Below are 25,849 nucleotides of genomic sequence, written 5' to 3'. Positions count from 1 at the left end.
TTTTGCAAACTATCATTTTAAAAAATGCCAAAATTCAACTGCAAAGACTATACAAATATTTTAAGTTACAATTACATAGTACATCCACAATGTTTTATTTTTACTGGAAGAAAAGTTACTGAAATTATTATTTCATTAACACACTCAACAAAAATTTCCATAGTAGGTTCTTGTATACAATATCACAAACAGAAAAACGTATATTTACATATATATATTTTTTGCTTTACTCAAACTGTTCAAATATTTTACAAGGCCGTTTACCAGAAGAAGCCTCCCTATAAAAGAACATACATTATCTACAGTATATGTATGGTGCCAAAAACTACACAAGCAATTTTAGTCGAGTTTTTTAAAAGGATAAAAAAATTGATTTAAATAAAAAAATCATCAAAAACGATTTTTAAATAGGAATCATAAATCTCCCCTGGTTGTGATTTGATTGATTGATTGATTAAGTGTTTAAGTCCACTTTATGCACAGTAAGGCTAATCGGAACTGGACCTACAGTTTAAAGTGGGATCCGAACCACTTGTGCCTCCACCGGGTATCGAACCCGGGACCCCTTGATTACAATCCCCTGGTTGTGACAAAATATTAATGAACTTGGAGACTTTCCCGTTGCTGAGGTGTTATCCTGCCAGTGTACTACAGTAGTAGCAATGACTCTATATCAGAATTTTACTTTCTTATACATCCCTTTGGAAAATCTCCTATTAAGGTTAGACACCTATTCATGGTATTAACCGTTCTCCCAGCCGATCCGTTTCCAGAAGGTTTGTATGGACATGAGTTTTTTAGCACAATTCGCATCTCCACACAGTTAAGTCTTTCGCCGTGTAGATAAAGTGTTCTTGGTTTGATTCTGAGAGGAACACATTTGTAGGTTAAGAACTTCATACTTTCAATTGCGACTAACCTAACTGTGCATAAAGTAGATTTACAACTTAAGAGAGACAAATATTGACAGTTGTTGAGTGATAAAACGAATCAAAAGTATTAATAGTCAGACTTAACAATAAGTCTCAGTTCACATAGTGATAGCAGAGAAACCTTTATTTATTACGGAAATGAAAACCCCCATTTACCAAAGAAGAGATTCCTAAGCACTATGCTTAAAATAGTCTAACATTAATTAATAATATAAGGAGAAACGCATGTAAAATAAATTACAGAAATTTATTATTGTATCAGTTACAGATAAATATCGCACAGCGTGTTTATTTAAAATACATATTTATGAGCAGTATTTTTCCATAACAATTAAGCAATAACATGGAAAAGTAAAGTATGTACAAAACCCAGTATCCTAGGAGAGCATCACTGCTACTGCAGGCATCAAAATAAGTGAAGTCCAAATCTTAAAAAAGAAACAGAACAGGAAACATTAGCAATGTTTTGTTAATTTTTGCTTGCTGAATTCATCAAAACTTAGAACTTCAGATGGTTCGTTTATTTACAAAAATATTTATTCTGTATATTTGTTTTGTAAAAATATTTAGCAAAACAACAATTTATGTTTAATTTACAAAATGACTGTTCAAACTTCTCGTTTTCCGCAAATGTTTGCATTGCAACAAGTATTGAAATCAACGATAAGTAAATTCACTAGCAAGGTATATTCAAGTGGGTTGCAACAACATACACAGTGTCTCAATTTCTCCTTGCATAGAAAATAATCTTTTCAGAGATCAAATTTCAGGTTTCGAAGCGAAGTTTATGCATGCCTACTTACATGAATGCGGCGCAGCGCGCTTCGATTCAAGGACTCCCGAGTTCGAATCCTGGCAAAAGTGGCAGAAATGCGAAGTCAAATAAAACAAATCAATGTATATATTACTATATATAATATTAATATTTTTAATATTAATTAACGGAAACAAATATATGCAACTCTACAGTTATGTTTTATACATTGGCCTAGTAAATACTATCGATTAAATAAATGAAGTTGTAACGATTGAAAAATTTTTGGCAAATCTTTTTAATATTTAATAGCCCTCGTATAAATTCATTTGGAGTTTTAATCTTTTGAATGTACATTTTTATCTTTTATCTTTGTTAACATTGTAACGCAGTTTCGGCCCAACGAGAAAGAACGCAAAGCAAGTAGAAGCTTGCGTTGTTTTTCTTCCTTAACAACAATGAGTTCTTTTCGTTCGGCGCTGCGTGGGTTTGTAAATAAGTTTAGCTTGCATTGTGTTTCTGGATATGTCTTTTGGAAAGGGTAATTGTTAGATGCTAAAAATAACTTTTCAGTTTGTCGAAATCTTTTGTTGAGAAATAGGATTGCGCAATCTCGCAAGTATAAATATCAGCGTTCTCGCTGGCAGATTAATTCAGTATAGCAGTAGATTCCGGAATCGTTAGGTGATTAAATCGCTTGTCGAGGTCCAGGGCTGGGAGAACACAGGCGTTGTGAGGGGAGTGGCTGGTCAGCTCTCCCTTCTACAATGTCCTGAGTTTTCCGTAAGCCACCTTTCTGGATTTGTGCTGGTCAGCATGATCCTTAAAGGGGATTTTGGCAGGCTTGTAAATAATTTGATTTATACATAATTAATCTTAATAATTTAAAATTTTGTTTCATAAATTCTATCGAAGTCGGCACTGGTCAGTGTGACTCCGGTATAAATTCAAGTTATACTTCCTTCTCGTCGAGTTATTTGTTTTAATTCTTAAATCATTTTGAATTCTCCTGGTCAGGAGGTTCATTTAAATAAATTTGTTTCTTTGATACTTAAATCCGAGAGCATACCTCTGGTCAGAGGATGTCTCTTAAATCTAATAACTTATATAGTTTTACGTCCGTTTCTAAAGTCTGAGTATCCGGAACGTTTAATGGGTTTTCTTATTTTGGTTTTATGTTAGATATAATTTTGAAACAGTTATAATAGGTGACCGGTCGAGTAAATGTTTTTATAGAAATTCGTTTTATGTAAAAGTCTATTGTTTTGCTTTTGCAATGTAAGTAGCCAAAGAGGGTAGACAGTGTCCCCTGTTATGTTATGGAATTCCAAGCGAACATTTGTAGTTTGTGGCCGAGAGATGGCTTTGGTAATTGGGTAGAGACAGGCTCCCCTTATCTTTAGTTATGAATGTTATTGGAGGTTGGCCCCGAAGAGGGTAGTATACCTCGAGAGTTCTAAAGAACATAATACTGAAGTGAAAATATGACAGAAGCACAAATAGATATTTACGGATTAGAAGTTTATGTAATTTTCTTTTGGTTTTGGTTAATGGAAATTGTCGATCATTACTGTTAATTTGTCACCTGTTTATTGAAACCAAGTTAAGCTGGGATATGGACGATATATATATATATAAGAGAGAGCTCTCTGGATTGTATGTTATGAGAAAGCAAGTTTCAGTCTATGTTTTTCGGAAGTTATTTGAACAGAAATTAAATTTTGGCATTGTAAATTTTTCTCGATCTGAAGATTGTATACTTTCTTTTATCCTAACATATATATGGATTAGTAAATAAATTTATAATCGTTATTTGGTATTTCTTTGAAGTAAGTTTGCCTAATAAGTATAAATTAACTGACTTCCTTTTGGTTGGAGAGGTGTCCCGCCGTTACTGGTCAGTGAGGCGGAGGCCTTATCAATCCAAAGGACGCCAGAATTGATTATGCTGATTTCAATCGCGAATCGTATGCGTATCCTCACTGGTCAGTGGGATGCGGGTGCGATTGCGGTGGAGTTCAAGCATGAGAAAGGGCTAATATAATTTGAAGTCTTGGTTATGTAAGTGTAAATTTAACTTTTGATTATATTATTATCTTGAAACAGACCCTTACCCGAACTTTGGGATGCGGGGTCCCATGCCCCGCAGGAACTGAGCGTAGTCGTGGCATATATATATATTAATAACAGAAAGATATTTGGTAGGCAGCGACGCCCGGTCTTTGTCTGTCGAGGGGACCGAGCCGGTGTGTCTTGACAACGGGCATATCCGCCTACTTGTTGCAAAGTACATTACATGATAAGAAAAGTAAACTTCTTAAGAGTTTTCTGTTGGAAATATAAATGTAATGTTTGTTTTGAATCGTTGAAACACGTTAAAATTCCTAATATGTATACCCCTTACTGGCGGACAACCCCAATAAAGTTAAAATCACCGAGAATCGAACCTGTAACTTCATTAGATGCAACTGAGTTGACCACTACGCCATCGGCTATTCCTTCCGCATCGATGGTTTTGTTCACTTTTCTATTTCTTGGTTAATGGCGAGATGATTATATTAGAAGCTTGTTTGCGAGGGAGGGGAAAGAAACAACTCTGCAATTTATTTTTCCTATTCTTGTATATAGCTTACTTTTAATTTTCGATTTTTATTTTTAATTTTCAAATTTGCAGTTTGAAAGTGTAACACATATCTTATAGTTTTTTCTTTGAGATTATTTTAAACTGCGTAAAAATATTGTAGAAATAAATCATTTTCCACTGCTTAACTTTGACATGGAAAATAAGGCGAAATAAATAAAGAAAAAGTTAGTAAAGTGACTAAAGCAGATAAATTGGAATCCAGTATCACCTGAGTATGGAAAGCGATTCACAGGTGAAAGAGCTTCCCCAGGGCAGCCAGGTGCCGCCTCTTCATCCCCTTCAGAGACCTCCTCTTGCCCTGCAACGCGCAAGGGCTGCTCTCGTAGATGGTGTCCATGATGTTCCCTCCAAGCTCCGTCGTCTTCGGTAAATCGCACTCGCCCATCACTCCCTTTATGCACTCGAATTTCTCATGTGCTAGTCTGAGAAGAGAAGGAGGAAGAAATACGTTTCCATTTTACATAGCGTGCGTGTGTAAGAATTCCTTTGGATTACGAAGAGATACCTTTTCATATACTGGGTAAAGATAAGTTAATACTTCAGTGTGTTCCATAAGTGAATAGAAAATAATTTGTACCATCCTTAATTGTGTTCTTTGAAAGTAACTAACTAACTAACTCTCTAGCCTTCTCAAACCCGATGGTTCATGGCTGCAGCAACACAGGCCTTCCATCTGTCCCTATCTTGAGCAAGATCTATATACTCTTTTCCATCCCTACCGATTTCCTTTAGGTCCATCTCAACGTTGTCCCTCCATCTTCGTCTTAGCCTTCCTACAGGTCTCTTACCATCGGGTTTCCCAACAAGAATCCTGTGAACTCCTCTTTCCTCTCCCATTCGTGCCACATGACCTGCCCACCTAAGTCTTCTTGATTTAATTATTCTAATAATATCTGGACATGAATACAAATTATGTAGTTCTAAATTATATAACCTTCTCCACTCACCTATCTCCTCATCCCTTTTAGGTCCAAATATTTTCCTAAGGATCTTATTTTCAAATATTCTCAATTTGTGTTCCTCTTTCAATGTAAGGGACCAAGTTTCACACCCAAATAATACTACAGGCAAAATTACTGTTTTGTATATTTTAACTTTTAGTTTCTTAGATATTAAACGAGAAGACAAAAGTTTATGAAGAGAGAAGTAACATGCATTTCCTGAATTAGCCTACTTTTTATTTCCTCTTTAATATAATTTTCATTTGTTAATATTACTCCTAAGTATTTGAATTTGGAAACTGGTTCAAACGAGTTGTTATCAATAATTAGATTTTGATTATTACCTAACACTTGGTTTCGGCCTGTAAGCATATAGTTTTCTCTTTGTTAACTTCCAAACCTATCTCTTTAGCAGTTGTGAAAAATATTTTAGCATTATTCTTAATTGTATTTATATCATCCTCTAATAAATCTACATCATCTGCATATGCTAACAACTGAGTCATACCATTTAATTTTAGTCCTTCTTTAGTTTCTTTTACCTTCCTAACAGCATATTCTAAGGCAAAATTAAAGAGCAATGGAGATAATGCATCTCCTTGTTTTAACCCATCATGAATTGTAAATTTGTCAGACACATTAATACCCACACGAATTTTACTTTCTGTTTCACTGGTGCATACTTTTATCATACTAACAAGCTTCTTAGGTATTCCAAACTCGACTAATATATTATATAATTTATCTCTTTTGACCGAATCATATGCTTTTTTTAAATCAAAGATTAGCTGATGGAAAGTGCGCGACAAAATACCTGCCTTGTCCTTTTGCAGGTTGTCCATGCGTAATTACATTCCTACTAATAACAATAAAACTGCCTGTGGTGTTTTTCAAGAGTAATAAAGAGAATGAAATGCAATGCCAGTTACAACGGCAGCAATTGATTAAATATTAAGAACTAACTAGTTACATTTTTGAAAGCTGACAGGTTCAAGAAACATTGACGCATTTGAAATTACCTGCATTAAATTATTTTCGTTATACATAATTTCCTGCATTTCTTGAAGTTAGAAAACCTAACACAAATATTGTATTTAACTATGTTTAACCATTTGTCTTTATTATCACCATAATTTATATTTATCAACTGTACTAAAAAAAAGTTCCTTCTGCACATCTAATTTTTCTGTCGTTTTTTGATTTTAATTTAGATTTATATAATTTAAAATATTATTTACATATATATATAAATATATTATTACATTATTTATTAATTATATTATTTTATTATATATATATATATCCATGCATAACGTATTTAAAACTATTTAAATACTTCAAGATGTGGTAGAAGTCTCAAGAACTAATATACAAAATTAAACGTCATTACTCTTCTGCATGACACTAGTAGAAGCCACTTGAAAGTTCAGTAAACAATAGCCGTGATAGTGTAGCAAATGCTAAAAATATTTGTAACGTAAACTAACTTACTTGCATTCTTCCTCTTCATCACTTTCTAGGCTCGTCATCTCGTCGTCGATTTGGCACTCGCTCTCTAGTTTTGCAGGCAACGATTGCTGGAAACAGGTCACGAATTCCATTTGTGAACGTATTACCTCTGCCATTGCTTCGTCTGCAAACAATTATTTTTTTTATGAGTGTTGGTGATATTTAAACATATTGATAAGTTTAAAGACAATTCATGCAAACAAATATCAAGATAGTGTCGATTTTAACTACGGAAAATCTGTTGTTTTATAAGTATACTTGGTCCCGTGTTCGAGAACCGGTGGAGGCACATAGTGGTTCGGACTCCAATTTAATCTGTAGGTCCAGTCACAATTAGCCTCACTGTGCATAAAGTAGACTTAAAACACCAACTCAATCAATCAATCAATAAGTATACTTCAGATACTGTGCAAATATCTCCCTACAACATATAATAAAATAACCCGTGGCTCGACAGCCCTTGAAAGGCATTGGCCGATCTCCCGACTGCCAGTCTCCCTTCCACAATCATTCAACCAGTAATGCGGTAACGTGGGGTCAACACGTCGAACCCCCAGCCGTTAGAGGAGATATCCGAGACCGGGTTACACTACTCACTCGTAGCTCCCCAGTTTACTCACGATGGTGGGTTACCACCGATCCTATACACAGGCCGAGAACCCAGAGACTGAACCCAGGCGGACTCGAACCCATGTCGTTCCACAGTCGGAGTCCAAAGCACAGCGGCTTAGACCGCACGGCCACGGAGGACCTTCCTGCAACATACTGTCTACGAATCGAATAGCGCTGGCTGCTGTGTTGTCTGCCAAGCTGGGGATTGACACCAAACGTCATTTGCCGTGTTTACCGTTGGTTGGGGAACAACCACGTAGTCTCAAAGTCTGTGCTCTTTGCAGGGACGTCGAGCAAGAATGCGTAAGGTTGTGATCTGCAGTGTCTTGTAGACTCTCAATTGTCTTTTGCCGGAGAAAGGCAGTACGGCGGAGCAGAATGCTGGGAAGATTGAAAAGCCCCGCCCATTCAGCAGGTAATTACTATTTCTATTATTCTGTTTCCGTTATTTTACATCACTTTTCTATCTTAGGGTTAATTGCAATGCGCTGATAAAATAAATCACAGGGCAAACATAACGATACATTTATGACTTAATCGAACCTGAGACCTATGGTTTCGTAGCAAATTACCGCCACGGAGGCGGTCTAAAAGAATTACGAAACGAAACTAATATCAACGATTTATGTGTAATATTGTCCGAATTGTAAATCCAAATAATCCTAATCGTCGAGCGACCAGTTCAGGGAAACAAACGAGCTGTTGAGGAGGAATTACGAAATTTTGTGTACACATTTTGTGACAAGAACGTAGTAGTGGTAACTCCCTGAGAGCGAAGTGGTTAAAGCTGTTGTCTTGCAATCTATGGCTCCCGGATTCGATTTTCAGTGTAGGCAGGTGCAGTCAGGGGCGGCCGCTCATAAGGACGATACGGACGCCGCACTGCCGTGTGTAACCACAAGTGAACAAACATTACTTTAACATTTATATATTAGCTTTTACATTGTCTGAATTGAAAATATTCCGTTGCTTATAGATCGTTGGTTAGTCGGTTCTGTATTCATTCTTCCGCGACAATTGTGAAGTTTGCACGCCACCGTACGGGGGGGGGGGGGGGGGTATACGGAACATCAAGAGAAATCTGGCGGGGCGCCGTCCTCCCACTTTACGAGACGTAGAGCATTCTCAGGCGCGACCGCGAGGGGTAAGACGCGAGGGAAGGAACTGTGTGAATAAAATAACACGCGCGGGATCTGTGCATGGGAGGACGGAGGGTTTGTCCTCCGAAACCCACTCCTTACGGGAAACTGGCCCTCTCTCCGGAGAACGGTAAACAATGAAGAGTTGCCAGAAGCAATGAAGTTAACAGAAGAAGGAAAATTACCAACCGTCAAAAGAAATCATTCTGTATTCCATAGAGCAATAAATAACGCAATTTCCAATGAAGAAAGAAAATATCGGTAACTGAAAAAGTACAGACAGGTGCTTGATTTTTGTTATTTACCGTCGCTTTCTGCTACTTTTCGGTAATCACGACGATGAGGATAAGTGATGATATAATTAAATTGATGGAAGGACACTCACAAAGAACACCCATGTCCAGTCCGGGATTCGAACCCAGCATCCATGGCTTTGTAATGCGGTATGCTAGCCACGAAAGTCGGCTACAGCTTCGTGTTACTCACAAAATTAGATTTAATTAAATGTTTTGATTAGCACGTTTTGATAAAACCCTGATAGTGTGACAAAGTTTCACAATTTATTTTCAAGCCGGCTGTTAAATAAATTAGAAACTAGTCATCTAAACTCACCAAGAGCCGCTACAGGAACCTGTGTACTACGAATTTCTGAAAATTTGGCAAAATTGTCTGGCAACCCCGAGGCAATAAAATGACTGCATGGGTAGACGATAACATTGACACTTGTTGCAAAGAGAATACTCGATTCTCTTTGCTTGTTGTTTCTTCGTTTTCCATGGAAAAGTGAAGCTTTTTCGGTAGTGTGCTGTACTAGTTGTGCGTTTGTTGCGATGAGCTATGTGGAGAACATGTTGGTGCAAAGTTTTTCTACCAGAAGTCTGGATGAAAAAAATAAACATAAAAAACCTAGGCCGGCCTAGACCGAATTTGAATCTAGAAGAAGCATGTCTGAAGAAGATTTCTGGTAAGTTTGAAGTTTTTACTGTAGAGCTTGGGCTTCTGGTAACGCAGACATCACCTTTCCAGTGAGATATTTACTTTGCTGCCCTATTTCACATATCAGTTAGTCATGTTGGACAGGAAACGTTTTTTGTGTAACATTTTTACTAGTAATTTTCACGTTCAATGCACGTAAATATTCGTCATTGTGCTTATCAAGCTGTGTAAAAACTAATATCCCTTCTTCTGAATTTTCCCCTCTGTTAAGTTAAAAAATGCTACAACTAAATCTGTTAGAATTCTATTTCTTATTCCATCTTTCGTAATCTTCACATTACTGTTAAATAATTATTAATTTATCATAATATGTGTAAACATGATTATCATGATATTCAAGACAAATACTATATCAATTTCTTATCATGTTGGCTGTTATATACAAAATTAATCAATTAAACTCACATTACAAGTATAGCAAATTTGTGAGCTGTCGCCCCTCCACTTTGGTTCACCACGAGCCGCCACTGGGTGCAGTCATGCTCAAAGTGGACTTAAATCAAGCTTAGAAATGTCGTGAAAATTAACAACATTCATACATAATGAATTAAAGGACAGTTATTAAACTGAAATTTCAAATAAATATTCATGAAATGTATTTCCTCTCCTGTGCTGGAATGTCGAAGGAAGTGTGGTGATTTGTTTCTTATGTGTCCGGCAGTGGCGAAGATATAGTACAAGCAATGCACTGCTTGCACTATTAAAATAGTATTTAATGTATTTAATGTTGAGTGCCTTATTTAGTTTCTATCGCATTCGATTTCGCGAAATTTTACGGCCGCAAACTCTCTCAGCAGCCCGTTGGCAAGCACCAAACTCTCTGCTTGCAGCCACTGCGCGGGAAACCAACGCTTCTGAAGTATCATATGGCGAAGGGTAGATGCTGGTGAAGGTACGGTCCCCAAACCACTAATAAAAGCTCTGCTTTTCGGAGCTTTTCGGCTTCTCGAAAACAGCCGAGCCAAGCAGACACTACTAGCAGAAAGCATATAAGTGTTAACGCGATATCGAAGATGGATATTTGCTTTATTATAAACACAGAATTATTGAAATAAATCATTATAACTGTTCCAATTCCACGTAAACATACTTTAAAGCATTACTTTAACTTTCACGATTTGTAAAACGTGCAGATAAACATGTTGTCCCCGGCGCTGGAGAGCACTGGAATCTGCAGAACAGCTGGCTATTGTCCGCCTCACACTCTCTCATCTCAAATTGCAACGCCACGCCAGTGTTGACAACTACTACCAAATAATTTACACGATATTTTTCGTGAGTTTCCATACAAACAAATTCAATAAACTGATGTTTTTTCGATAACACTTATGTCAAGAAAGCAATGAAACACTCTTCTGAGACCTGCAAATAGCAAAAACGTTAAGTCCTAAATGCTATCAAACTCAAAATACTATTTTTATTAATATGATACATAGTAAAAAAAAAAAAAGAACCGGCGTATTTTATTCCTGTTCTAATGACTTATTATTCCAATGCTTCATATAATTTTAAGCTTCAAGTCAGTTATTTTATTCTACCGTGAACAATAATTTTTACAACGAAGTTGGTATCACTTTTCTGTTAGTTTCGGAGCTTTTCGGAACATTTCCCATTTGTGTGGGAAGAACGAGTGGTTCAAGTAAGAGTTCTCTTTTGTTTGGTGTGCTGAGAATTTACCAAAACAAACATGGATATTTCAAATTGTGTACGGGAAACTGTAAGTAATAGCAAGTTATATCAATAACGTGACCAAGAATTTGAACTAACAAGCATGGCTGTTGAGAGAGGAGTTGGGGATTATTATTATTATTTAAAATGCCCTTTCTCTCCTAGAAACACTGGGACAACAACCCCCTCTCCCACTCTTTCGGAGTACTGCATTGCTTGCCTTCCCCTTAAGACCAAGCTTCGCCACTGGTGTCCGGTATATTACAGCAATATTTAGCTCCGTGTTTTTCTATCAGGAACAATTGACATTGTATATACTTACTCGTAAGTTCCTGCCCTTCCTCCGAACACACGTAATCGACCACGGCTTCAATTATAACGTCAAGAGTGTCTTTCATCTCCTCCCCATCTTGCGAGTCCGCACATATTTCGACAATCTTCGTGTATTCTATCGTGCAGCTAAAGAGTTCTTGCCTCTTCCTTAAAGATAAAAATGAATTAGTTATTTGAGAGCGGATGATTTGATGAATAATTTCAAGGTAAAATGTTAGCTGGGGGAAGTTCGGTTGAGCCTTGGAGTTAGCTGGGGGGGAATGCTCCTATGGTTTAACATAGTGACAATGAGACAGCTAGGGGATATCTTACGAAAATTTTGCTGTCTAGGGGTTACCATCTTCCCACACCTGAAGCACTGAATCAAAGTAAAATCTGTTTTAGATCGATAGAAACTGAGCTTATAATACAGGCATCAGTTTATGTTTTCATATTGAACCATTTAATCCAGAAAATGAATGATTTCTCAGTTTACAAAATTTCAAAAATTAGATTTTTATGTGAGAGGTTACACAACATAAACTTTATGCCTAAAATTTTCCCATAACTTTTCTTATTTTTATATTAATCCAAATTAAATTTGATTTGTCATGTTGGCTCATGAATTTAATTGCTTTTATATGTTGTCATATAAACTTGTCAGATTTTGTTATGAAATGAGAAACTTCAATCCCATGACGTTCAGTGAGAAATCTAATAAATTCTTAAACCATTATGGCAGGAGCGGCCTTACGTGGGTGCGGGGCCTGGAGCATACAGCATATTTTAGTTCCTTAGTCTGAAGTACAGGTGGGCCACACGATCCCAATTTAATAACTAAATACTCATTTTTGTTACTTTGAATTTAATTTTGAAAAAGTAGTGAATTTAGATTGTTTCACATAAAATGATATTTTCACTTCATAATTTCATTCGATACAGATATTGTATATTAAGTACAATTGATGGAAATATTTGTATTCATGATTTTTATGTAGTGCGTGAACATGTTGTTTACTTGTTTGGAACATGCCTGCATTCGTTTCGTTTTCGATCTAAAACATTCAGAGTATTTGACACTGTACTTTGCGAAGGTCGAGTGGCTTAAATTAAACGATAAACGTAATTTTCATAAGTTAATTTTACTGTACAAAATCCTCCAAATAAAAGACCCGCAATAATCTCTATAACCGATTTCAACATCTTTCTGACTTTCACAGCCGCAACACCAGATAGCGCGAAAGGTCTCTGCTCTCCATTCCACTCCACAAGTCCAACTTTTTTGTGCATTAATTTTACTGTTACCTCAGCAGGCCTTTTAAAAAGTTGCCACCTAAAATTCATGACTCTTTCTCAATTGTGACGTTAAAAAAATAGTTAAAGTTACACATATTATATAATGAAAATTAAATGTTTGACTTCCCTAATAAAGTGGGTGGCGCAGAAAATGGTAGAAGAACGTAAGTCACAAAAATGATTTAATGTAATAGTTAAGATGAATTATCGTCAAAGTATACCTTTTTGGACTATGTTTAAGTAAGTGTAATATGTATAGCATCGCCCAACCCTTCTTTCTTGGAAGTCGAAATAGAAGCAGAATAAGGCATTGGTTGCAGTCGTTCTCGGCGAGGAATGGTTAAATGGAAGTCTGTTCCTACTCCGTGGCGGAACAGACCTTTGAGTGCCAAGCGGGTTTTCCTTGGGCCAGTGGCGTACGCAAGGGGGGGTTACCGGGTTTAAACCCCCCCTTGAGCTTTTGAAATATTATGGAAAATGCTGTAGAAAAAAATTAAAAATGGCTAATTTATCACAGTCAAAGATTTGCGACAGTAATAATAATAATGTGAATTATTATTCCCATGCAGCATGAAGAAAAACACAACATTCCAAACACAATCTAAGTGGCCGCAAAGTTCAATTTTGCAATTCTTTTTGCAAAAAGTCGCGCAGTGACTCTGGCGAGAATTGTGAAAATTCCTTGCTTCGTCGCAGTGTACCGACCTTATTGCAAACGTTCTTCCCGGTAGTGATTTCACATCCCCTTGTGAACTCTCAAGTGATGCTGAATTTACATCCACATCATTAAATAATGTTGAAGAAATGCTTTGTGAATCACCTAGAAGTAATAAATGTGTTGGAATGTCTATAAACTTACTTTTCAACGAAAACATAGACTCAGTGGAATTTAGCAACATGTATTCTCGCGCTTCATCATCATCCTGGTCGAGTTCCATAGGTAAAGGTAATGTAAATTTCCCCCTGCATATAGCACCGTGCCATGAAGGCACACGTAGTGGTGTGGTGGGCCCCAAAGATTCTCGATCTGGAACTATTTTGCAGGTGATGTGATCAGCACCATGCTCCGGCAGCCTTCATCCCCCAGGGTTGCTGTCAGGTACCCATTGCTATGAGGCTGGGTGCGGAGACAAGGCTGGATAAATTCCAACCAATTCCGGGAATCGAAACTGGATATCCCACGAAGTTGTCAGACTAGACCAGCGCGACTCCTTGAATGAGTTTCATATTTCGATTATTTCAATAAATTTAATATATTTGCTTGTTTTATGGATTTTCTTCACACTTAAAATGTCTCACTTATCATATACAAATAACCGTTGACTAGACAATTATTTTGTAACAAAGAAACAAAAGAAATGTAATATTGTTTTATATCTTTCATAAATAGCAGCTGCATTAGTAGTAATTATTAGTAGTAATTAAACTAATTAATTAATTATAAGAATTATTAATTAATTTATTATTATTAATTAATTAAAGTATAATAAAACAATGGTAATGTGAATTTGTAGAAAGTTTTCGAAATAACACCCCCCTTCATGAAATCCTGCGTACGCTACTGCCTTGGGCGATGCGTAGTCAGCGTATCGAGTCCCATCGCTGCTGTTCTGTAACTTTCCCGTCTCGAGTTTGCTGCTACTTCTATTCAACTATCCCCCAGTTGTCTTCACGACATTTTGGGGAGTTCCCACCGGGATTCGAAGGTGGGAGCCCCTGAACATAAGCCTACCCAAAGAACATGGAATCTACTGTAAGTTGCTACAAACAAACCTGCAGAATGCTTGGAGACCATCTGCGAAGAGCTGCTCCCTCGGCAGGCTGTGGTCCACTTCAAGGGAAACGCCCATCGCCAACGACTGCAGGCACTGCCTGGTTTGCCCCATAACTCTCTGCGGGTTCAATTACGAGAAATTGAGCTCTTATGTTTATTTACATATTTCCTAATTGTTACATTCTTCAAATGTTTTGAAATAGCAGTTTTCTTAAATATGATTAATAAAAAGACTGTATTTTCTCAACACATGCTTGATATTTTCAAATATGTAATTTCAAATATAAGCACTCTAAAATGTTCTATATGATTATGAAAGAAAACATGCAATGAATAAATTCGTTTACAAAAGGCATTTTTCCATCTCATATATGTATATATACCGTATTTCTTCGAATGTAAGGCGTGCATTCTTTTTCTGTGTTAAAAATTTAGGTGCGCCGTGTATACATATATACCACGGTATTAGTTTGCAGATTCAAGATTGAACGACCCTGAAGGTTGTTGCCTTCGCCACTGCAAATCTGTGAATATTCTTATATTTAAAATAGAGCCAGTTAGCTCTGATGTTATGAAATTACGAACCATTAACTCAGCGACTCCCTCCTCTCCCTTGCTCTCCCTGCATCTGTCCCTCAGGCTCTCCACCAACAGGATGTCGTCGAGTGGGTCTGGCCTTCTTGAGTAGCTGCCATCTAATTAGAAAAGAGGATTAATATTTATGAGATAAATATTACCTGAAAGATCACTCAATGCAAATCCTTTTCTACTTACAAAAACAAGTTTCAAAGTTGCCAACCAACAGAACTCAAAATGAATATGGACCGGAGCGGACTGGAATGGCGTTCCGGTTCGTGAATATCTGGAACCTTCCCGTCAGAAATGGCAACGGATCGTTTATTTATTTATTCAGATATTTCACTACATTTTCCTTTTCAGTGTGAACTAAATTATTCTCTTTTTTATTTAATATTCAATAATTTTTGTTATTTGGATCCATACTTCTGTCATTTGTAACCACGTACACATACAGTAAGTACATCAGTACTTTTTCACTAAATTAATATCGGCATCTGGAGGAAAAAAATTGGACTGTTAATCACAAAGACTAATTCCGCTGAGAGGTCATCTCAAACTCACTGAGCGCTGAAAATGAACCCCGGTGGTCGCCAAAGCACCTGTCAAAGCCAAAGCACCTGTCAAGAAACTTGGAATTCAGAACTTGCGGCAATTTTCTACATACTCGTATTACTCTCTCGCCAAACAAATTCACTCTGACTTCTGTGTGCCATTATAATTAATTTTTGGAATGTTATGTCTAGAGTAAACTTACAATAAAAACTATGATGATTAAAACCTCCAGTTCTCTTGTTACAACAGATCAAACTTTGGAGTTGCACGATTTCCGAAACGGTGTGTATAATCCATTAACAAAATTAAATTTCCCACAACCCATCTCCTCGTACTTGCAAATCGTTGCCATTGAAAAAGATGCTAGTCTGTGAGATATCAAAATCTGGTATCAGTGTTATAATTGTAAGCTTTTTGTATTTCGTTGACAACTATAATTTTTATTTTACAATGAACTTGCATCTGTTTTATTGACTATTTTTTGAAGGGGAAAGGGTTACCGATAACATTCCAATTTTCGCAATTGCTATTACTTAAATACCATTATGCCGGCCTCCGTGACAGAGTGGTTAGCTCAACATGCTACGACACCAGGGTTCCCGACCTGGGCATGAGTGTTCCTTGTGAGTGTCTCTTCATCACTCATCCAGCATCCTCATGGTCGCGATTAGCCGAAAGTGGCAGAAATGCGAAGTAAAACAAACCAAATCAATCGATCAATTAAAAACCATTATACGTGTTTTTTGTTAATGATCAACTGACACCAAGGTACCAATTAATTGTGCAGGGGTGTTCTGAAATTGGGACTCCAATGTTCTCGTCCTTGACCATAGTCCAGTTGCCATATTATGTCGAGTTTCACAGTAACAGTTAATTAACAGAATTTCCTAAACAAGAAGAGCACTTGCCCAGTGATAAGTTTTTAGGCCTGTTTTCTTCCCCGAAATTACCTTACTGGGAAAAAAAAAATCAGTAATTTTTTTTGTACGGAGTAAACTGCCAACCAAAAGCATTTAATGGACGAGGCTTCACAGTGTAGGAAAACCCAATGCAAATATCTGTTGCAGGATTGTGTAAACTTGAAGCTGCATCGGAAGGCACTCCTGCCGCGCTACAAAATTCTGACGTCGCACTGCATGGCCCACACTAAGAGCAAGAGGGAAAAGTAACTAAGGAATACTCACTGCACATCTCGTTGTGTTCGTCGCTCCCGTCGCGGCAGTCGTCGTCTCTGTCGCACTGCCACGTCGCTCGAATGCACTTCCCGTTCGCACACGCAAACTGAGAAGGCAAGCATCCCTTACCTGCAAACAATTCATTATCACTTATTCTGTACCGAACCTTACAAATGATGTTATTGCATAAAATTGTTAATTCTTTGTATCAACCATGTTCCCTGCTTAACTTCAATGGAGCAGTTCTGGGACCGTGGAGTAGTTGGTTAACGTCCGTCGTCATGGCCGTATACATACGTGGTACAATCCATAAATTCGGGGACTGCATGCACCCGTGAAAGCACGAGCATGAAGGAAAGTAACCGTGACTGAAATGCATTCTACCATTCCTCACTTCCGTAATCATAATGGATTCTCCCGTGGGGGACTGCAGACACGTTCTTCTATTGTTCGTTCCGGTGCTCCCGCGAAGTAAGAAACATCGATTTTCAAGACCAACGTAGGAACATTAAATGTTGTCATCGTTTTGGGAAAACGCCGTCAGAGACTTGCACTATGCTAAGAACAGTGTAGGGCGAGTCTACAGTGTCGCGCTCAAAAGTGTTCGAGTGGCATCGCCGGTTTAAAGAGGGTCGAGAATCCGTCACCGATGATGAACCCTATGGTCGACCTGCTCGTGGTTTTCTTTGGTTCTCAAGGAATTGTCCATTTCGAATTCATTCCGGAGGGCAGAACAGTAAACAAGGATCCCTATGTGGAAGTTGAACGTCGTTTGCGGGAGTCTATTCGCCGTAAGCGGCCTGAGATGTAGCAACGTCGACAATGGCCACCTTCTCCATAATAATCCTCCTGCTCACCAGCCCATATTCGTCGCTGACACATGGACACATGGAATGTCTGTGCTGGAACCTTCACCTATTCACTGGACGTAGCAGTGGCATGGCGTGACTTTTTCAAAAGTGTTACCGGCTATCAGTACGACAATCATGCCTGCTAGACGTTATCACCCCCCCCCCCCCCCGCTAAAGAAAACATGTCTTCGAGCTAGATATTTGTTCATTTCTTTCTTGTTTTGCAAGCAGCACAGAGATTTAGCCACAAAAACTCCTAGAAAGAACTACCACTCATGAGACAGTTACCACGAAAATCCAATGAATAGTGGTAGACCCTTGTCAATTCTTCATCCGTCTCTGTTTGTTTGCAATGAGCTGCGAAGGGGAAGAAGAAGATACACACTTTTCTCGGGTCAGTTTAACGTTTGTGTGGTGAGCACTGAGCAGACGACTGACCTCCACTCCTTTGTGGAGGGGAAGCCCAGCTGTACGTACTACTGTTGTTGCCAACTTAGTATTTTGGAGCAAGGTCTATTTCAGGCGGGATTTAGCTCTTTTCTGCCAATCCGATGTGACAACACTGGCTGATCCGGTAGGTATGAACGTCAACAGGGCCCCTTAACAGGCATATGAATAGAATAACCCCATAACACACTATGCCCCAAAGTCCTTCCCCGCTCTTTCATTGCATCGGCGCCCCTCTTCTCCCTTGTTGCCTCTTCAGGGTAGCGGATAGGCCTCCCTCTTCGCTTCTGTCGACTGCAGAAAAAATGTCCTAAGCAATATCTACTCGACGGCAACGGTGTTCATTAACGTATTTAACAATGTTGTCATTTTATTGAAACAACATTTTAATTCTTTACATTTTTCTGGTGCCTGCGGTAACACCGGCTACATGCACGCCACGCCTCTGGGACGTAGCACCCTTCGATTTCTAACTTTTCCCCCTGAACACCCATCTAAAGGGACGTTGTTTCGTGTCAGAAGTGAAGTGAAAGCATCATCGCTTCCAGCAGCTTTACCAGTTCTGGCAAAAGTGAATCGTCGCTCAAAGGGATTACTTTGAAGGTGATTGTGCATCGCTGTTTTGGAGTCGTCCAGCAAGGAACTATGAGCCGAATCCCCGAACTTTTGGATTGTACCACGTCGAGCAATAATGGGATGGGTTAAACTTTATTAGCCCAAGAGTAGTAAAACTTTAATATTTTTGCACGTATAATAATAAGAGTAATAACCGGTGTTTGTTGTTATGATTATATTTGTAAGTGCTACTACTACCATACTATGCTACTACTACTACTAATTATTATTATTATATCATCATCATCATCTCATCACATTAAACAGTTTACGATTAATCAGTAACATATTTCCTTTTAAACAATTTAAGTATGCACCTATTAACAATTCCATTATTATTCATTATGTTTTCTTTATAGGAGTTCATGTGTTTACTTTTTGAAATTACATACAATTAATGAATGCCAGTTATAATGTATTTTACTAAACAAATTCTGAGGCATGGTTAGGTTATGAAGAAAATAACATTATTGTAATTAGAGAACATGTGACCATCCATGATAAATAAATCATAAATATTTTTTTCAAAATTCTTCTAAGTAATATTAATTGTTGATGTGATTACGTAATTACTGCGAAATGTTTACTAAACCAATGAGAGGGATTTAGGCCTGTTAAATCCTTCCCTTATACACGGACATGTCTTGTAATAGGTAAAAATGAAAAGCACTGCACAATGAATAATGTAATTACCATTGAACGCTAACGAAATTGAAGAATCCCGTAAGCAGAATTCTACTTGTGCTTTGCAGCTACCCGGCAGTTTTCATAGAACAAATATTCCACCAAGATTTGTTCGTTTTTTTTTTTTTGTTTTTTTACTGAGACTTAATGTGTATCTAAACCACTGAAGTTTGTCCCCACTGGGAATCGCACCTGCGAACTCTCGATTACATGGCTAGATGCTATCCATAGAACACTGACATATTGAACACGTAGAAAGTTGAAAATAATGTTACAGTATTGCTCTACTTCCCACACTACTGTGCTATAGTTTCTAGAATTGTTGATGTATTTTCATGTTATGTGTGTCTGTTGCACTTACTGCACAGATCCGGATCCTCGTCGCTTCCATCCTTGCAGTCGTCGTCCCAGTCGCACCTCCAAGTCTCTGTGATGCACTTCCCGTTGTTGCACCGAAACATCGACTCTGGACAGGAATCTTTCAAGACAATAAACCTCACTCAGTACCTACATTCTAAGCACTTCACATTACATATATAGTCATACATTCATTGGATATGAATCGAAGCCATGATGATACTCTTTGATTTTGTATAGCTTTTGGCTTTTATGACTGATGCTGTTCAGGCAAAGATAATTGTAGGTGGTAGCACGATAGTTGCGTCCTTGCGCTTCAGTCTGTCAACTGTTCTCCCATTTAAATACATGTAGAATTCGATATTGCACCACGTGCTGTTAGTGTATTAATTTGCAAGTTCAATTGACTTTAATTTTAGAAATTACGTCGGAACACGAGAGCAGTGCTGCCAAACCAGGATTCTATAAAAGATGATCGTCAACAATAGAAAAGATATAGGAAATTAAAACTCGTTGAAATATATAATTTTTTTGTGTTGTAACTTGCTTTATTATTGCGAGATGGTCCGTTAAAGTGTAATACATAATAATTCAGTGCGACTGTACTTTAATTTTCATAGTTGTTGTTACTTACTGTCTTTTTCTACATGGCATCACAGTTTTCGGCACGGTTAGTAAAAATGATTTTTTGTTTTAATCTTATAATTGAACGTTCATCATGTTCTTGACGTAAAAATGAACAAAGGCTACCCAAAATCAAAAACGTATCACAGCCTAGGTTTATACTCAATCAGTGTAGAATGAAAATACATAATTGGAATATTTCATATATAGAGAATTTCAATTCAGAATTTATTTACTATCTGTCAGGCTGTAGTAATAAGTTAAATTCTAAATTAAGGGCTCGGGTTTAAACGGTAAGTGACATTTAGGTTCTTTCTAAGTCCATTAAGAAAAAAGTGTGTTTAACAATTTCAGAAGGCTTCACCGAGTCCAATGCAAATTGTATGACATGGAAATTTCACTCGAAAATTGAAGGATTTTACTTCGTAACTCATAAATAATCAAAATGTCAGTTGCCATGTTTTACACCCGAGCCCTTAAAATATAAATTCTGGTATTTTAAATAAAAAGTACTATAACGTCTAATAAAGTAACATATTTCAGCGCTTTTTAATTTTACTTCTGAACATAGAACAAATTGGCTGATAGATTTCACATTCCTACCCTTTCTGTAGCCGCATAGTCTCTTATTATCGGGCAGTGTAGAAGAGACATTTAACTCTTGCTATTAACTGCATAGGTTAAGACAGAGAAATAAGGAATAATGAAAACATAATAAAAAAATACATTTTAGTATAAAATTCACAAGCTTAATGCTGCATACACACGTGAAAATATCAATAATAATAATAATAATAATATAATAATATCGCGATAAGCCAAAAGTGGCAGAAACGTGAAATAAAATAAAAGTGAAATTAATCTAATACTAATTACAATTATAACAAGACGAAAATGGAAATTCAGAAAAAAAACGATAAAAAATAAAGTGGCAACATCAGAAATATTAATTCATTACATATATGCACTAACGTATGCCGAAATGTTATCGGAGGTGGCTGCACTTATAAAGGCGGATTTACATAGCCGCGTTCTAGGTGGGGTTGGGTGGAGGGGAGTACAGGATGCACAATAAAGTATTTCGTAATTATCAGTTTTAACCTTCGTTCTAAAAGTTGTTCAAAGACAAAAATGGTAATCGGGAGTCATTTTAAAGAAGGTTTGTCATACCACTTTTTTGTCCCGACTGTTGTTACTGATTTCAGTTGAAAATTTGCATTTTCCAAAATGTTAGCTTCCCCCTGCGTACGCCACTGCATATATATATATATATATGTAGTTATCATTATCAAGGAACTAAGGAAGAGACTACTGAAGTGTTTTGCGTGGAATGTAGCATCGTATTTAACCTGGACGATGAGCAACAAGATTGTAAGCTTAGGAACTGTGGTTACGGAGAAGTGAAAAGTGGACTGCGAGAAAAGTACTGACAAAGTCAGGAACGAAACTGCGGTGGAAAAAGATGGAGAAGAAAGAGCAAAACTGGAAGTGATCAAGATGACGAAAAAAAAATGGTTGGCTAACGAAATGCCATGCAATAGAAGGAGTGGTTCATGAGGTGGGGGAGAGACTAACAGCGGATAGATGATACAAAAAATAAGTGGATCATACGCAAGGTGGAATTTGGATAGAAACTGGAGGTTGTAGCGAAAACCTACCCACTGAGTAGACCTGAGGAATGCATAGTAATTTTAAACTTCCAATAAAAGAAGGACTGCTTACCGCACGTAGCCTCGTCGCTTCCATCACCACAGTCGTTGTCTCCGTCGCATTTGTACATCCCGTTGACGCATCTCCCATTCTCACATTCAAACTGGCTTTCGGAACAGGGTTCTGCACCTTTCGGAAATGAAGTACACAAGTAATGTTGCTTTCAGGCAGAAATTTCACTACAATTACAAACCTTCTAATTTCAACAAGACAAAGAATTCATAAAATGATTGGATATACCTATGACAATAATAGTTTTAACCAGTAACCTAACCAAGGCCGCCCGTCTCAGACGAAGCAGCAATGCTTCAAGTAAGTTAAGAAAATTCTGCTAAAGCACTTGGATAATTTGCATAGGCACTTAATCTGCTGTCCTTCACGGCACCTCTCGTCCATGTTTTCACTCTATAATTTCACCATTTGAATTACATGAATCCTTTTCAGATAACTCGGGGGAAAGTGACCCTCATGGCCATTCTCTCCGGGTGCCCTTCAAGCTAACCTAACGTACTATATCATTATTATCATTATAAATACTGGAATTTCATAGTTGGAGTCGCCTCGGTGACCGAGAGCGTTCGTTCCCACTGACGGTCTCAATTTCGAATCGAATGTCCCTCCATCAATGTCACATATTCATAAATCATCATCATCGTCGCGATTAACCTAAATAAGAAAAAAAAGTGACGTAAAATAACGAAAATAGAAATGCAATAATGTTGTGGTGAATTTCATAAATCTTAAATCTTTTTCCGCTGCAGCATGTTGCTATTATCCGTAAAGTCTGGTTTACATTGGTGGAATAGACGGGAGAGTAGCTGGAGCGAGTAGGGTGAAGCGAGCTACTCTCCCCGTGTAAACAACTGGGGAGAGTACTGGAGCCAGTACTCGCTCCAGTAGTCAGGACAGTCAAGTGGCTGTCCACGGAGGACAGCGACTCGACCGAATTGCTTCCTCTCTCATCGAGTGTCCAATGTTCATGGAATTTGTGTCGATTATAGGAACAAACAAAAAACAAAATAAGCTTTGATTGATTTGTTGTTTTTAAGTCCACTTTATGCACAGTATGGCTAATCGGGACTGGACCTACAGTTTAAAGTGGGATCCGCACCACTTGTGCCTCCACCGGGTATCGAACCCGGAACCCCTTGATTACAAGGCTATGATGAACAAAATAAGCTACGGGCGTATGAAGCTATAAGTGTAGGAGATGAGACTTGACGTATTTGGCGTAGATGTAAAATTAAAAATAAGTAATTTACGTTCTACACAACCAAGAACGCACGAAAATAGAAAAATCAAGGAAAAGTTGTTTTTTTTTAGTTGTTTTTTTAGACATGTCCTCGTGCATTATTGTATTCATTTCTCGTGAAAAAAAAGTGTGTATGCCGTTTCAGAACTTATTTTTAAATCGCCAACGACGTCGATGGTTCATTCTGTCAAAAGAGCACCAAACAGCTGCAGCTACTATGCCACTTTGCTGGAGTCGAGTAAAAAGTGTGTAAACAGCTACTCACCATAGAAGGGTCGAGTCGAGCAGACAGGCCAGTAACTCGTCCCAGTAACTCTCCCGCTCACTCGACCAATGTAAACCAGCCTTAAGACTGAAAATTGTGCTCTCTAATGAAAGGCTGTTACTATCGTCATCATGGCCGTCGTCGCACGTTATCTATTACTCAAAACTGTAGGTCACCTTTCCTTTTTTTGCAAAAAGTTTGAATGTTTAAGGGATAACCTTTTTACTGTCATTTGAAACGTTACTTTTGGAGTAAAAAGGTTCTAGCTGCAAATTCGTCGTTGCATTGCCTGAACATTAGTAATATTTTTTCATTAATTTCCCTGTATATATTAGAGAGGGAGGGATCACTATACAAATGCCAGAGGCACAACTTGTTGGAATAATTGAGGAGATATAGTTACGCACAAATTGTGCATTTATTTCAATATCGTCCGAATAGGCACTGCTACTAAAAAAAAAAACCTGAGTGTATTCAAGAGTATGAATTTCTCTCCATGTTGCAAGTGAAAGCGTTTTTTTTTATGTTGATTATTAAGCTGGACACGATGTTTGAAAAATATGATGAATAATAATTCTCGGAATCCCATGATACTCCCATATGATAAATGCTTTTCTCCTTGCCTCCTGGCAGTGTTGCCAAACCTGATGCTCATAAAATAACTAAATTTCTCCTTAACTGGAGTTAAAACTGACTTTCAAGGAGCTAGATTTACGAAGGCTAAATAAAGTGCCTCCTAGGGTAATGTTAGTTGTCAAAGGGGTGGGGGCACTGCTATTATCGTTAACTCTAAATTGATGACAATTTATTCTTAGTTTTCAACATCTAGATCCGGCGGCATCGCCCATCTCAATAATCCACCGATAGTGGTATGAAATCGAAAATAAAGAATTCCCTGATAACAATATTATGTCAATTTCACGTCAAACATTGGGCTATCAAGAGGTAGCTGGAGAGATAAGAGGGAGTGGGGCGACGCAGCCAATATAACAATATCACGTCACGCGCAAAATGTATAATTATGACAAAAGTTGGTGTATGTGGGCCGGAACCAGTGATGGCATCATAGTGGGGCACGGGGCTGGGCGTCCCAGTTCACAGCCGAACGAGTGCACGAAAGAGCCAGATCTGGCTCCAAGAGAGCTAAGTTGGCACACTGCCACGGACGGAAGAGCTTGGGAAGACTCCCGTAGAAACTGTATCGCATGCACTTAAGGTCGCGATGTAGCATCGTTCTGGGTCTCGCATTAATTCTTTACGACCAAGCATACTTACATACTACATCCATGACCACGGCAGCGAGCCACAGAATGGCAGTACACAAGGATCTGTTCATCGTGGATGTTCGTCTGCAGCCTTCAGTGTAGGAAACGGGATTCTGAACGTGGCTTCCCCTTTATATGGAGCAGCTCATTTCGGGACCTCTGCTGAGGTTATCCCTGTATCAGACAGTACAGGCAGCTGGAGCAGATTGACATTGCATTACCCCGTGGTGAAGGCTTAGCAATTGTATGATCGCCACCTCACACCATCAGCCAAAAGTGTTTCATTTCTGCCTTCCTACAGACACGTAGCCAGGCGGAGGGCTGACATGGCTGAAGCCCCCCCCCCCCGACATCCTATAAAATATAATTTTAATAGTGTATAGTGGTAATGAATTTTACTTCCTTAGCAGGATTAAACATTAGATCGAAAAAAGTTTAGTTTATAATAGAGGAACCAGGTTATATTTTTATATTCTTTCATTTAATCCAAAGAAAAAATAGATCCACAGCCCTCAAAATGTATAGTTTTCTTTGCAAGAGGTCACACAATATACATTTTACGAGTAAAATTTCGCTCTAACTTTTAAAGCTTTTTTAACGGAATGTATGAAAGTTAATAACAAAATACAATAACTATGAATTTCAGTATATTAACTGTACAAAATGTAAGAAAAATAATGTTTGATATTCACTGATACTGTGGATCGAGTAGCCAAGTCTCTTCATTTATATAATATTAATAATAATAAATTTGGATTAAAATTGGTTTATTTTTAATAACTTTATAATAGTTATTATTGTAAAATGACAATTATAACCGTGGTAATAATTATTATTATCATTATTATTTCTACTAATCAAGTTCTATCAGTGGCCTGCCCGTTTCTACAAATATT

The 25,849-nt window shown here is 37.8% G+C and overlaps 1 protein-coding gene across 2 annotated transcripts; it reads right to left on the bottom strand.

The window, feature by feature from the left end:
• Positions 1-1,160: 1,160 nt before the first annotated feature.
• Positions 1,161-25,106, bottom strand: LOC145983712 (uncharacterized). 2 transcript variants are annotated; one of them, XR_014441265.1, is made up of 11 exons: positions 24,964-25,106; positions 22,184-22,300; positions 19,842-19,958; positions 16,893-17,012; positions 15,163-15,272; positions 14,577-14,695; positions 11,518-11,675; positions 6,763-6,904; positions 4,539-4,752; positions 1,736-1,784; positions 1,161-1,360 (listed from the first exon to the last, which is right to left on the bottom strand). XR_014441265.1 is itself a non-coding variant. In XM_083116767.1 (10 exons), exons 1-9 carry the CDS (start codon positions 25,022-25,024, stop codon positions 4,557-4,559), a joined length of 1,140 nt encoding a protein of 379 aa, XP_082972893.1. In that variant the 5' UTR covers positions 25,025-25,106; the 3' UTR covers positions 1,161-1,360; positions 4,539-4,556. The 2 variants fall into 2 exon arrangements, 1 of the variants encoding a protein (XP_082972893.1); XM_083116767.1 differs by lacking the exon at positions 1,736-1,784.
• Positions 25,107-25,849: the final 743 nt, after the last annotated feature.

This window comes from Lepisma saccharinum, chromosome 1 (assembly GCF_977018435.1).
Source record: "Lepisma saccharinum chromosome 1, izLepSacc3.1, whole genome shotgun sequence".
Lineage (NCBI taxonomy): Eukaryota > Metazoa > Arthropoda > Insecta > Zygentoma > Lepismatidae > Lepisma > Lepisma saccharinum.
The sequence above is the reverse complement of the archived record's forward strand: the minus strand, read 5'-3'. Positions and strand labels throughout refer to the sequence as shown.